The 12,984-nt window shown below is 46.3% G+C and overlaps 1 protein-coding gene across 3 annotated transcripts in view; it reads left to right on the top strand.

Moving 5' to 3' along the window:
* Positions 1–12,984, top strand: part of LOC146813651 (phosphofurin acidic cluster sorting protein 2-like) — a 1,059,532-nt gene that overhangs the window by 816,777 nt on the left and 229,771 nt on the right. For all 3 annotated transcript variants that reach the window (XM_085610139.1, XM_085610140.1, XM_085610141.1), the window contains one exon: positions 9,063–9,217. In XM_085610139.1, the coding sequence (XP_085466265.1) occupies positions 9,063–9,217 (155 nt within the window). The remainder of the gene's footprint in view (positions 1–9,062; positions 9,218–12,984) is intronic.

Here is a 12,984-nt window from a genome sequence, read left to right on the forward strand (position 1 = left end):
CATAGTGGCGTTCAACGCTTTTACTTTAGAGGAGCCATTCTAGACATAGTGGCGTTCAACGCTTCTACTTTATAGGAGGCGTTCTAGACATAGTGGTGTTCAACGCTTTTACTTTATAAGAGCCATAGTGGTGTTCAAAGCTTTTACTTTATAGGAGCCGTTCCAGACATAGTGGTGTTCAAAACTTTTACTTTATAGGAGCCATTCTAGACATAGTGGCGTTCAACGCTTCTACTTTATAGGAGGCGTTCTAGACATAGTGGTGTTCAACGCTTTTACTTTATAAGAGCCATAGTGGTGTTCAAAGCTTTTACTTTATAGGAGCCGTTCCAGACATAGTGGTGTTCAAAACTTTTACTTTATAGGAGCCATTCTAGACATAGTGGCGTTCAATGCTTTTGCTTTATAGGAGTCATTCTAGACATAGTGGCGTTCAAAGCTTTTACTTTAGAGGAGCCATAGTGGTGTTCAAAGCTTTTACTTTATAGGAGCCATTCTACACATAGTGGTGTTCAACGCTTTTACTATATAGGAGCCATTCTAGACATTGTGGCGTTCAAAGCTTTTACTCTATAGGAGCCATCCTAGACATAGTGGCGTTCAACGCTTTTATTTTATAGGAGCCATTCTAGACATAGTGGCGTTCAACGCTTTTACTTCATAGGAGCCATTCTAGACATAGTGAAGTTCATAGCTTTTACTCACTTGGAGCCATCCTAGACATAGTGGAGTTCAAAGCTTTTACTTTATAGGAGCCATAGTGGCGTTCAATGCTTTTGCTATATAGGCGCCATTCTAGACATTGTGGCGTTCAAAGCTTTTACTCTATAGGAGCCATCCTAGACATAGTGGCGTTCAACGCTTTTACTTCATAGGAGCCATTTTAGACATAGGGGCGTTCAACGCTTTTACTCACTAGGAGCCATCCTAGACATAGTGGCGTTCAACGCTTTTACTTTGTAGGAGCCATTCTAGACATAGTGGCGTTCAAAGCTTTATCTTTATTGGTGCCATTCTAGACATAGCGGAGTTCAAAGCTTTTACTTTATAGGAGCCATAGTGGCGTTCAACGCTTTTACTTTATAGGAGCCATTCTATACATAGTGGAGTTCAAAGCTTTTACTTTATAGGAGCCATAGTGGCGTTCAACGCTTTTGCTATATAGGCGCCATTCTAGACATTGTGGCGTTCAAAGCTTTTACTCTATAGGAGCCATCCTAGACATAGTGACGTTCAACGCTTTTACTTTGTAGGAGCTTGTCGGAGGGATGGGCGGAAATAGAAACTCGGAGGCCGCAGCGGTGGTTGAATGGTGAATTTTTATTATAAAAAAGATAAGTGGTGAAAGCAAAATAGGCTAGTTTATGGCTGAGGTGGTTAGATGGCTTGTGCTCTAGGACGTCTTCTGCACGTTTTCTTCTTGTCCTTGGAGTCTTGGGGCTGCCTTCCCGGAGTATCTCAAAATAAGGAGAAAAAAGAAAAGAAGCGGTCAAGGTTCTGCTTTATCTCCACTGAGATTCCCGTCACCACACCCGACGTGGAGAAGGATAGAGGGGAAACCAAAACAAAAAGAAAGATGGTAGAGATGGACTTCCCTCTCTTATAACTCAAAGAGAAGAGGGCTCCCGTTTCCTTAGAGTGAGCGTCGTGATAGGGACTGCACCCTCCTTTTACTGCTTTCCTCAGATTTCAATGTGGCCATATACACTCGTTCCTCAATTAGGTATGCCGGGGGAAAAGAAATACCTGGACGGGGTGTGTTGCACTGTCACACGGCCCCACAGATTCGTGCCCCAGGTATAGATCAGTAAACACCAAAACCAAAAAAAAAAGAAGGATGAAGGTGACTAGGGATGTTGTGGGTATCGTGCTACATAGGGTCTCTGACGTGCTCCCGTTTCAGGTCTTCCCTCCTCTCCCTTGTTCTCGCACTCACCCCGTCTGCCGCAACTCTCCGGAGTTGCGGCGGCCTTCCAGCGTCCTCCGAGGGCGTCCACCAATCCTCGCACCAGGAGTCCACGTCTTCTTCGTCGTTTTCGTCTGGTTGCGCAGCGTCCTCGATCCTCTGACTTCCTGGAGATCCCGGCAGAAGTCCAGTCCCGTACACATGAAGTTCGGCGTCTTCCGCGTTCCTCCTCTGGTCCGCCCCTTCCTCTATCGTCAGACGCCTAAATGCCGGTTGTCCCGCCTCTTCCGGCACGATCCTTCGTTCCCATTCGCCCGATCGTCCTTCGTTCTGGGTGGTTTCCTGTTGGACAGAGGGAGGTGAGGTGATTAACCCTTTGGCGGTACCCTCATCCTGACTGGCGGGATTGGCGGGATAAGGTATGCACGTTTCCCGCTCTTGTAGGAGTCTTTCACAGAGCTATTCTAGACATAGTGGTGTTCAAAGCTTTTACTCCATAGGAGCCATCCTATACATAGTGGCGTTCAATGCCTTTACTTTATAGGAGCCGTTCTAGACATAGTGGTGTTCAAACCTTTTACTTTATAGGAGCAATCCTAGACATAGTGGAGTTCAAAGCTTTTACTTTATAAGAGCCATAGTGGCGTTCAACGCTTTTACTTTATAGGAGCCGTTCCAGACATAGTGGCGTTCAATGCTTTTACTTTATAGGAGGCGTTCTAGACATAGTGGCGTACAACGCTTTTACTTTATAGGAGCCGTTCCAGGCATAGTGGCGTTCAATGCTTTTACTTTATAGGAGCCGTTCTAGACATAGTGGCGTTCAAAGCTTTTACTTTATAGGAGCCATTCTAGACATAGTGGTGTTCAAAGTTTTTCCTCAATAGGACCCATTCTAGACATAGTGGTGTTCAACGCTTTTACTGTAAGGAGCCATTCTAGACATATTGGAGTTCAAAGCCTTTAGTTCATAGGAGCCATAGTGGCGTTCAATGCTTTTACTATATAGGAGCGATTCTAGACATAGTGGCGTTCAAAGCTTTTACTTTATAGGAGCCATTCTAGATATAGTGGTGTTCAAAGCTTTTACTCTATAGGAGCCATTCTAGATATAGTGGTGTTCAACGCTTTTACTTTATAGGAGCCATAGTGGCGTTCAACGCTTTTACTTTATAGGTGCCGTTCCAGACATAGTGGCGTTCAACGCTTTTACTTTATAGGTGCCGTTCCAGACATAGTGGCGTTCAACGCTTTTACTTTATAGGAGCCGTTCTAGACATAGTGGCGTTCAACGCTTTTACTCTATAGGAGCCATTCTAGATATAGTGGTGTTCAACGCTTTTACTTTATAGGAGCCATAGTGGCGTTCAACGCTTTTACTTTATAGGTGCCGTTCTAGATATAGTGGCGTTCAACGCTTTTACTTTATAGGATCCATTCTAGACATAGTTGTGTTCAAAGCTTTTACTCAATAGGAGCCATTCTAGACAAAGTGGTGTTCAAAGCTTTTACTCAATAGGACTCATTCTAGACACAGTGGCGTTCAACGCTTTTACTTTATAGGAGCCATTCTAGACATAGTGGCGTTCAAAGCTTTTACTTTATAGGAGCCATTCTAGACAAAGTGGTGTTCAAAGCTTTTACTCAATAGGACTCATTCTAGACACAGTGGCGTTCAACACTTTTACTTTAAGGACCCATTCTAGATATAGTGGCGTTCAACGCTTTTACTTTATAGGAGCCATTCTAGACATAGTGGCGTTCACCGCTTTTACTTTATAGGAGCCATTCTAGACATAGTGGCGTTCAAAGCTTTTACTCAATAGGAGCCATTCTAGACAAAGTGGTGTTCAAAGCTTTTACTCAATAGGACTCATTCTAGACACAGTGGCGTTCAACGCTTTTACTTTATAGGAGCCATTCTAGACATAGTGGCGTTCAAAGCTTTTACTTTATAGGAGCCATTCTAGACAAAGTGGTGTTCAAAGCTTTTACTCAATAGGACTCATTCTAGACACAGTGGCGTTCAACACTTTTACTTTAAGGACCCATTCTAGATATAGTGGCGTTCAACGCTTTTACTTTATAGGAGCCATTCTAGACATAGTGGCGTTCACCGCTTTTACTTTATAGGAGCCATTCTAGACATAGTGGCGTTCAAAGCTTTTACTTTATAGGAGCCATTCTAGACATAGTGGCGTTCAAAGCTTTTACTTTATAGGAGCCATTCTAGACAAAGTGGTGTTCAAAGCTTTTACTCAATAGGACTCATTCTAGACACAGTGGCGTTCAACGCTTTTACTTTATAGGAGCCATTCTAGACATAGTGGCGTTCAAAGCTTTTACTTTATAGGAGCCATTCTAGACAAAGTGGTGTTCAAAGCTTTTACTCAATAGGACTCATTCTAGACACAGTGGCGTTCAACACTTTTACTTTAAGGACCCATTCTAGATATAGTGGCGTTCAACGCTTTTACTTTATAGGAGCCATTCTAGACATAGTGGCGTTCACCGCTTTTACTTTATAGGAGCCATTCTAGACATAGTGGCGTTCAAAGCTTTTACTTTATAGGAGCCATTCTAGACAAAGTGGTGTTCAAAGCTTTTACTCAATAGGACTCATTCTAGACACAGTGGCGTTCAACACTTTTACTTTAAGGACCCATTCTAGATATAGTGGCGTTCAACGCTTTTACTTTAGAGGAGCCATTGTGGTGTTCAAAGATTTTACTTTATAGGACCCATTCTAGACATAGTGGCGATCAACGCTTTTACTTTATAGAAGCCATTCTAGACATAGTGGCGTTCAACGCTTTTACTTTATAGAAGCCATTCTAGACATAGTGGCGTTCAACGCTTTTACTTTATAGGAGCCATTCTAGACATAGTGGCATTCAGAGCTTTTACTTTATAGGAGCCATTCTAGACATAGTGGCGTTCAAAGCTTTTACTTTATAGGAGCCGTTCCAGACATAGTGGCGTTCAACGCTTTTACTTTATAGGTGCCTTTCCAGACATAGTGGCGTTCAACGCTTTTACTTTAAAGGACCTGTTCAAGACATAGTGGTGTTCAAAGCTTTTACTTTATAGGAGCCGTTCTAGATATAGTGGCGATCAACGCTTTTACTTTATAGGAGCCGTTGCAGACATAGTGGTGTTCAAAGCTTTTACTTTATAGGAGCCATAGTTGCGTTCAACGCTTTTACTTTATAGGAGCCGTTCTAGACATAGTGGCGTTCAACGCTTTTACTTTATAGGTGCCGTTCCAGACATAGTGGCGTTCAACGCTTTTACTTTATAGGAGCCGTTCTAGATATAGTGGCGATCAACGCTTTTACTTTAAAGGAGCCGTTCAAGACATAGTGGTGTTCAAAGCTTTTACTCTATAGGAGCCATTCTAGACATAGTGGTGTTTAAAGTTTTTACATCCCACAGCAATTCCGGGACTTTCAAAATATGATGCTGATGTTTCGGGTTCAATCCTGTGTTCTGAGTCAGGCGATGCTGAGGCTTCTTGGTCTCCTGGCCTTGTGTATCTGAGTGCTGCTACCTTCCCGTTGGCACATGAGGGCTCTGCAGTGTAACCTCTGTTTTCAGACTCAGCACTAACAGTGTCTCATGGATAACATTTGTGTGTTCGACAAAGCCGACCAGGACTTTTAGTGGTAAATGAAGGATTCCAACCTGATTTGCAGGACGCCTTTTTCCCTCCCCGTTCAGAGTTTATGGGGTTAACAAACGTAGTTTCTGGGCTTGGGAGCCCTGTTGTGTATGATTCTCTTATGAGGCCAATCTCCTTCCTCAGATGTGCCCAGGCCTCTTCCTACTGACCTCTCTCTGAATGAAAGAGCACCCCTTGAAGTGCACTGGGGGAGCCAGACTCTCTCTTCTCCAGTGTGTCCCAGATTACAGAAATGCAGCAATTGACTAATCCATCTGGGGGATCCCTCTTCCTCATGCTCCTCTAGTCAGCCCTAGGTCTCCCACAGTGGAACCCAGAAACGTTCATATATTGTACCATCCACAGGGACATATACACTACATACAGCACATGTATAACACACACGTGCTCCACAGCACTCCTCATCAAACCAACGTAGGCTAAGAGGGACTTGAGCACACGGCAGCGGAGCTTTAAGCGAGCGAGTTTGTAGGCCTCACTCAGTGACACGGGTAAAAACATCTGTCCACTCCTACGGATCACTACACGGCGTGCTGCCATCACCGAGCGTGTGATGGTTTACTCCTGGTAAATGCAGTAGCATTTCACCATATGAGGGTTGCGCTTTGGTGCCCTGCCTGTTCCGAAAAAGACCGCAATCGGCGAGACAAGCCTGGGTCATGGCACACACGCATGGTCCGTGTTCGCCCATGACAACAAAAATTAGCATCAGGGATCAAGACATCATTACAGTTAGGGCACTCAGGACACGGGTGTATGTTTATCACCCTGGGAAAGACTTTCCCATTAAAATTTTTTTTTTAAAAAGTGAGATTTTAAGTTCTGTATGGACTCTCGCAAACAAATGTCTGTGACAGAAACTCATTAGGTTTACAGTTGGTGTCTGGGGTTGGGTTACGATTTTAATGCCCGCAGTGACTCCGTCACTGTACCCAAAGCCCATTCGCCCTGGTGTTGAAACTGACCTTTGGTACGAGCATTTGTCTTTTTAATTGTTGATGTGATGCAAGCTTGTAGAAATTTTAGAATCGGTTAAGGTTAGTGCTCTAGTGGTTGGCTCACTTGGGTACCTCCCTCTTTCCTAAAAGGCGCATATGCCGCTGATGTGCACATCGTGCACGCCAAGGCAAGCTGGAGAAATGCAAATCTGACTTACCTGGGGATCCATGTCCTCCTCAATTTTTTAGGATGGTCTCCTCTACCATCAACCCTAGGTTAAATAAAATCTTCAATAATTCGTTCGATTCAGGAGTGTTTCTAGCTGTCTTGAAACAAGCATTTCTACTTTCGCTACTAAAGAAACCCTAAGCAGACTCTACGATACAAAACAATTATAGACCAATCTATCTTTTAGTTGCTGCTACAAAAATTCTAGAGAAACTGGTCAATAGGCAGCTAACAGTTTATTTGGAATCCAGATTCTAGGTGTGGGGTGGTCCGCCATGGTAGTCCTGCTTGACCCATCTGCCGCCTCTGATACGGTCTCACATTCTACCATTCTGGAAAGATTCAAATTGGCTGGCATCCAAGACCAGGTTTTTGTATTGTTCAAATATTTTCTTGAAGGTAGATTACAGTCGGTTCATCTCCCCCTTTTTACAGCCACCCCCAAACTTTAGTATGGAGTCCCGTCGGTTTCAGGTGTGAGCCTCACCTTTTTAAATCTATATCTAGTTCCATTAGCTAAGTTGATCAAATCCTGGAATTTGAAGGTAGTGTCCTATGCTGACGACACTCCGCTCCTACTGTCTTTTCAGTAGCATAAAGATAAGGCCTTGACCGTCGTCAAGCATTGCCTGCAGGGAGTTGCTTGGTGGTTGAATGAGAACTAAAATTTAAAAAAAAAGAAAAACAAATTTGGGGACCAAAGTGCCCTCCTGGTCTATGTACGTGGTAGCCAGAGGAACTTAATCCGCCTCCTGCTCACTCTGTCGTGTAGTTCCCACTAATCAGTAGGATCCAGTGTTTGTTGGACAACATAAGCTTTGGGTGAGGCGCCTAGACTGGTTTCAAGCACCCCCACAGGATATGTTGGCCTAGGGACCATCTAGCTCACAGTCTAACCGTAAGCTCCCCTAACCTTGCGAGGGAGCGAATGGTTTCTGGCAACCACTGAACATGACAACCCTGACCCCTCTGGGATCGTGGTAACAGATCTGGACCCTTCCGCTCAGTCACTCGAGCTTGCTTGTACTTAGAGAAATATACAGAAAACACAGTGGGATGTTTTCAATATATTTATTGAACCAACGTTATTTTTCTATAGAATACATGTGCTGCGATAATCAGTAGACAGAAGTAGATTCAAGTCATTACTAGCAGCAAAAGAGTAAATAGTAGATATAGTTCCACCATGGTGCTAAGACAGTGTATATATGCAGGCATATAAAACAAGGTAGTAATCAGGCGTACTCCTACTATGCAAACCCTACTCTGTGTACTCTGTGTATGTCTAGAGTTTGTGTAGGTGTAGAGCCAAGAAACCCCCACGGGATGATCCAACCCTATTACCTGGTCGGAGAGAATATAGGACCCCGTCCTGGTCACGAACTGGACACCCTCACAGAGATGTCAGACCGCTGCGTGGTGAAGTCTCAGCATGCAGGGACCCTCGGTGTCAGCTGAAGTACCTCCTCTGCTAATCCTCTAAGATGCTTATTATGTATATTAAAAAGTATCCTTGCGATGTACGTATAGATTAGCAATGTTATGGATCTGTAGATAGCCCTGTCACCCCGTGGATGAAGATAGAATGAAATTTGTACATTGTGCGTAAAGGCCTTGTACGTGGTGTTCGAGGCATCGTGATAATGTTATGCGAAGCCAGATGCATAAACAGAAGTACTCTCAGAGAAACTAATCCAACGTTTTCACACATGCAAATATGTGCAAAAGGTCACAGCAGTAATGTTATTGTGCAGAAAGAGGACAATGTAAAAAAATGTGCAGTTAAGTTACATGAGCCTAACCCAGGCACGGACAGCCTGGAAAGCAACTGACAGCAGTGGGTGGGAGTGTCGCCTATAGAGGGTCATCTCCAAAGCAGAACTGCATCAGTGCGGAGCTGCACGGCGCTACCTACCGCCATGCAGAGGTACTGCTGAAATGTTTCCGTATCCAGTTTAATGATAGGGGAGCATTCAAACGGTGAGCAAACTTTGGCTACATAGAGTCTTTATGGAAAGAGTGTTACCGAAGGTAAGTACCTTGTTCACAGTGCGATATAATTGCCTGTGACACCCATTCCAGAGATGTGCCATGTAGCGGTGTCACCGAGGTCTGAGGTCATACCTTATAACTCAATCCCCGGGTTCCACCTGGGATAGGTGTGAGAGAGTAAGAGGGGCAGTAGGTCTTGATTTGTGTGTAATTAAAGTTTGTCACAGTTTATCAAGGGCCAGGCATGGGGTAGGTGGGTTGACGCACATGTGGCACTGCCTTCTTATCAGTCTGCGGTCTTTCTTCCTTTGGCAGCTGTAACTGTAACTCCCAGATGCCCCCGCCGGTCAAGGTGGTCGTTGCTGGGGACCAGGTCTTTCTGAGCATCATCCTTCGGTTCTTCGTGGATCAGCTGGCCAGCAAGACACCAGACTGGCTAAACCACCTCCGCTTCCTGATCCTTCCACTGGGTGAGAGAGGGCTGGGTTAAGAGTCCAGTACTCATCTTAAGTGTCAGAGTGAGAAGATAGACAGATAGAGAGGAAACAGGGAGAGAGGAGAGAGAGAAAGAGCTAGAGAGGGAGAGAGAGAGAGGAAAGAGAAAGGTGAGAGAGAGAGGAGACAGAGAAAGAGCTAGAGAGGGAGAGAGAGGAGAGAGAAAGGTGAGAGAGAGAACGATAAGAGAAAAAAATTTAACAAAACAAAGGCTGTAAAAGAAAGATTTAGAGAGAAAGAGGGATACAACAGGGAGAAGGACAGAATCAGAAGGCCATGGAAGAGACAGTGAGAGGCATAACTTTAGAGAGAATATCAGCAACAGAAGAGAGACAGCGAGAGTGATATAAAGAGAAACAAGCATTGGCAAAGCCAGTGGGTCTCGTGTGTGAGAGAGCTACTAGCTTTGTCAATGTTTTTAGTAATGTTCTACAGCAGCGTGACCGGGAGTGAAATAAAAATGCTGTAACACAGCCAGTGCTGGCTGCTTCATAGCACCTTTCTTTATTGCTGGCGGGAGGACGGAGCGGGAACCCTCATGGGGGGAGGGAGGGTGAGCAACACGGAGGATATGGAATAAACTGGGTCATGTCTTTTATTTTGTGTTATTGCAGGTGGGGAGGGGCAAGCAACAAGCAGAGGGTTGGCAGAAAGCAATGACAACAGCATTTGCATGGCTGAGAGTTTTAAAAAATGTGCTATGACATGTCCAGTGCTAGCCACTTCAGAGCCCATTTTTTGTTGTAGCTGGTAGGTGGGGGACAACACAGACAGCTGGAGGAGGCAAGCCACAACACGTAGGGCGAGAAGGGGTCAAGCAACAACATGGTGGTAGGAGGGCGCAAGCAACAACACAGACAGTGAGGAGAGGGGGAGGGGGCAAGCAAAAACTACACAGACAGCGGGAGGAGTCAAGCCACAACACGTAGGGCGAGAAGGGGTCAAGCAACAACATGGTGGTAGGAAGGGGCAAGCAACAACACAGACAGCGGGAGGAGACAAGCCACAACACAGAGGGCTTAAGGGGGTCAAGCAACAACATGGTGGTAGGAGGGGGCAAGCAACAACAGAGAGCGGGAGGAGACAAGCCACAACACGTAGGGTGAGAAGGGGTCAAGCAACAACATGGTGGTAGGAGGCGGCAAGCAACAACAGAGTGGGAGGAGACAAGCCACAACACGTAGGGTGAGAAGGGGTCAAGCAACAACATGGTGGTAGGAGGGGGCAAGCACCAAAACAGACAGCGGAGGAGACAAGCCACAACACAGAGGGCGGGAGGGGGTCAAGCAGCAACATGGTGGCAGGAGGGGGCAAGCAATAACGCAGACAGTAAGGGGAGGGGAGGAGGAGGCAAGCAACAACTACACAGCCAAGGGCAGGACGCAAGCCACAACACAGAGGACGAGAAGGGGTCAAGCAACAAGATGGTGGTAGGAGGGGGGCAAGCAACAACACAGACAGTAAGAGGAGGGGTGGAGGGGGCAAGCAACTACTACACAGACGACAGGAGGAGGTAAGCCACAACACAGAGGCCAGGAGAGGGCAAGCAACAACATGAACAGGTGAGAGCAAGCAACAGGAAAGAAGCAGGCATGTGGTGAACCTATGGGGGCAAGCAACACAAAGACACATGCACTCTCATAGAGCACTTCAACATAAAGAAATAAGTAACACCCAAAACGCGAGCAGTGGCATAACACAAGTACTTTAGCCATGCTCCTGGGGTGGGTCAAGCAGAAGAAGATGATGTGAAGACTCCACGTGTTAAACCAGATGCAAGCGAATAAGAGTGGCGATGAGGTCAACCAATGGTAAACAATGGGTGAGCTCTACACCCACTCTAAGCTAACAAAATGTCTTCCAAGCGACAGTATATGAGCTGTCTCAGGTAAGACCTAAAACGAGACAATGGAAGATAGAGAGATAGAAAGAAAGAGAGTCCGAGAGAAGGAGTAAGAGACAAGGAGAGAGACAGAGGGATAAAGTGGAAAAAGAAAGAGATAGGAAGAGAGGTTGAACAAAAGAGATAAAGGAAGAGAGACAGAGAGAGGTAGATATAACGATAAGGAAAGAGACAGGGATTGAGACAGAGAGAGAAATAAAGAAAAGGAAAGAGAGACAGACGGAGTAAGTGAGTGATGAAGAGAGAGGCCAAGAGAATGTGAAGGTGACAGCGTATCCCTGTTATGGTGCTTTGTTTGCTCTTTGTTCCAGGTTTCCCTGTTGTCTCTGTATTCAGTGTGTGTACGTTCTCTGGTGTTTGGACGAGCTGTGAGAGGAGGAGGAGACTTCCACAGCATAATGTATAGTCCAGTGTGAGATGAGCCAGGCCTTGCACACGGGAGCTGCTATTCTAGGCTATGTCTGTAGGAAGTGCCTGCACTACATGAGGTGCCTTAATGCTCTTTCTAGCAGCTCTTCTCTCCCTGGCACTGTGCATCACTGCCTCCTGAAAGTGCCAAGTCCTTCTGTGGAGACACTGCTGCCCTCCCAGGCACTATGCATAACTGCCTCCTGAAAGTGCCAGGTCCTTCTGGGGAGACTCTGCTGCCCTCCCTGGCACTGTGCATCACTGCCTCCTGAAAGTGTCAGGTCCTTCTGGGGAGACACTGCTGCCCTCCCAGGCACTATGCATCACTGCCTCCTGAAAGTGCCAGGTCCTTCTGGGAAGACACTGCTGCCCTGCCTGGCACTGTGCATCACTGCCTCCTGCACAGTGCCAGGTCCTTCTGGGGAGACACTGCTGCCCTGTCTGGCACTGTGCCAGGTCCTTCTGGGGAGACACTGCTGCCCTGCCTGGCACTGTGCATCACTGCCTCCTGCACAGTGCCAGGTCCTTATGGAGACATACTGCTGCCCTGTCTGGGACTGTGCATCACTGCCTCCTGCACAGTGCCAGGTCCTTCTGGGGAGACACTCTGCCCTCCCTGGCACTGGGCACCAGTTGTTAATGGTTGAATGAGGTGGTGTTTTGCCTTAGCGCAGAGTAGCGCAGGATACCACCAGAGGCAGGGTAAGGACCCGGGACATTTTCCAGAAGCTTAGCAATTCACCAGTTATAATATATTTAGAACTCAGCTCTACTCAAGGCACCCTGGCACTGAACACCACCACAAACAACAAGGGAGGAAGTTGGAGGCTTCTGGTAAAGACAAATATTTTTGGTTTATGTTTGATGCCAAAGATCTGCAGCACCCGGGGTGGGGGGGTGGCAATCAGTTGCCAGGTACTTTATTGCTCCTGTAGTGTTCACAGGACCAGGTAGTACTCTATTCCTGTAGGTAGTTATCTGCTCATGTAGTGTTTATGGGGTGTGTGGCCGCAGCAGACGTTGGCAGGTACTCCTCTGCTGCTGTGGTGGTCACAGGGTCAGGTACTACACTGCTTCTGTGGTGTTCACAGTGCCAGGTACTCCTCTGCTCCTGTAGACTACACATGGTATGTCACCACAGCAGAAATTGTCTATGTACTTCTCTGCTCCTGCAGTCTGCACAGGGCCAATAGGTGTTCCTGTAGTGTTCACAAGGTCAGCAGTACTTCTCTGTTCCTGTTGTCTTCACAGGGCCAGGAAGTACACTATTCCTGTAGTGTTCACAAAGTCAGGTACTTCTCAGCTCCTGTAGTGTTCACTGGTTGTGTGGCAGTGGCAGCAATTGTCAGGTCATCCTCTGCTCCTGTAGTGTTCACAGGGCCAGGAAGTACTGTGTTCCTGTAGTGCTCACAGGATCAGGTACATCTCTGC

Source organism: Triturus cristatus, chromosome 6 (genome assembly GCF_964204655.1).
Source record: "Triturus cristatus chromosome 6, aTriCri1.1, whole genome shotgun sequence".
Taxonomy (NCBI): Eukaryota; Metazoa; Chordata; class Amphibia; order Caudata; family Salamandridae; genus Triturus; species Triturus cristatus.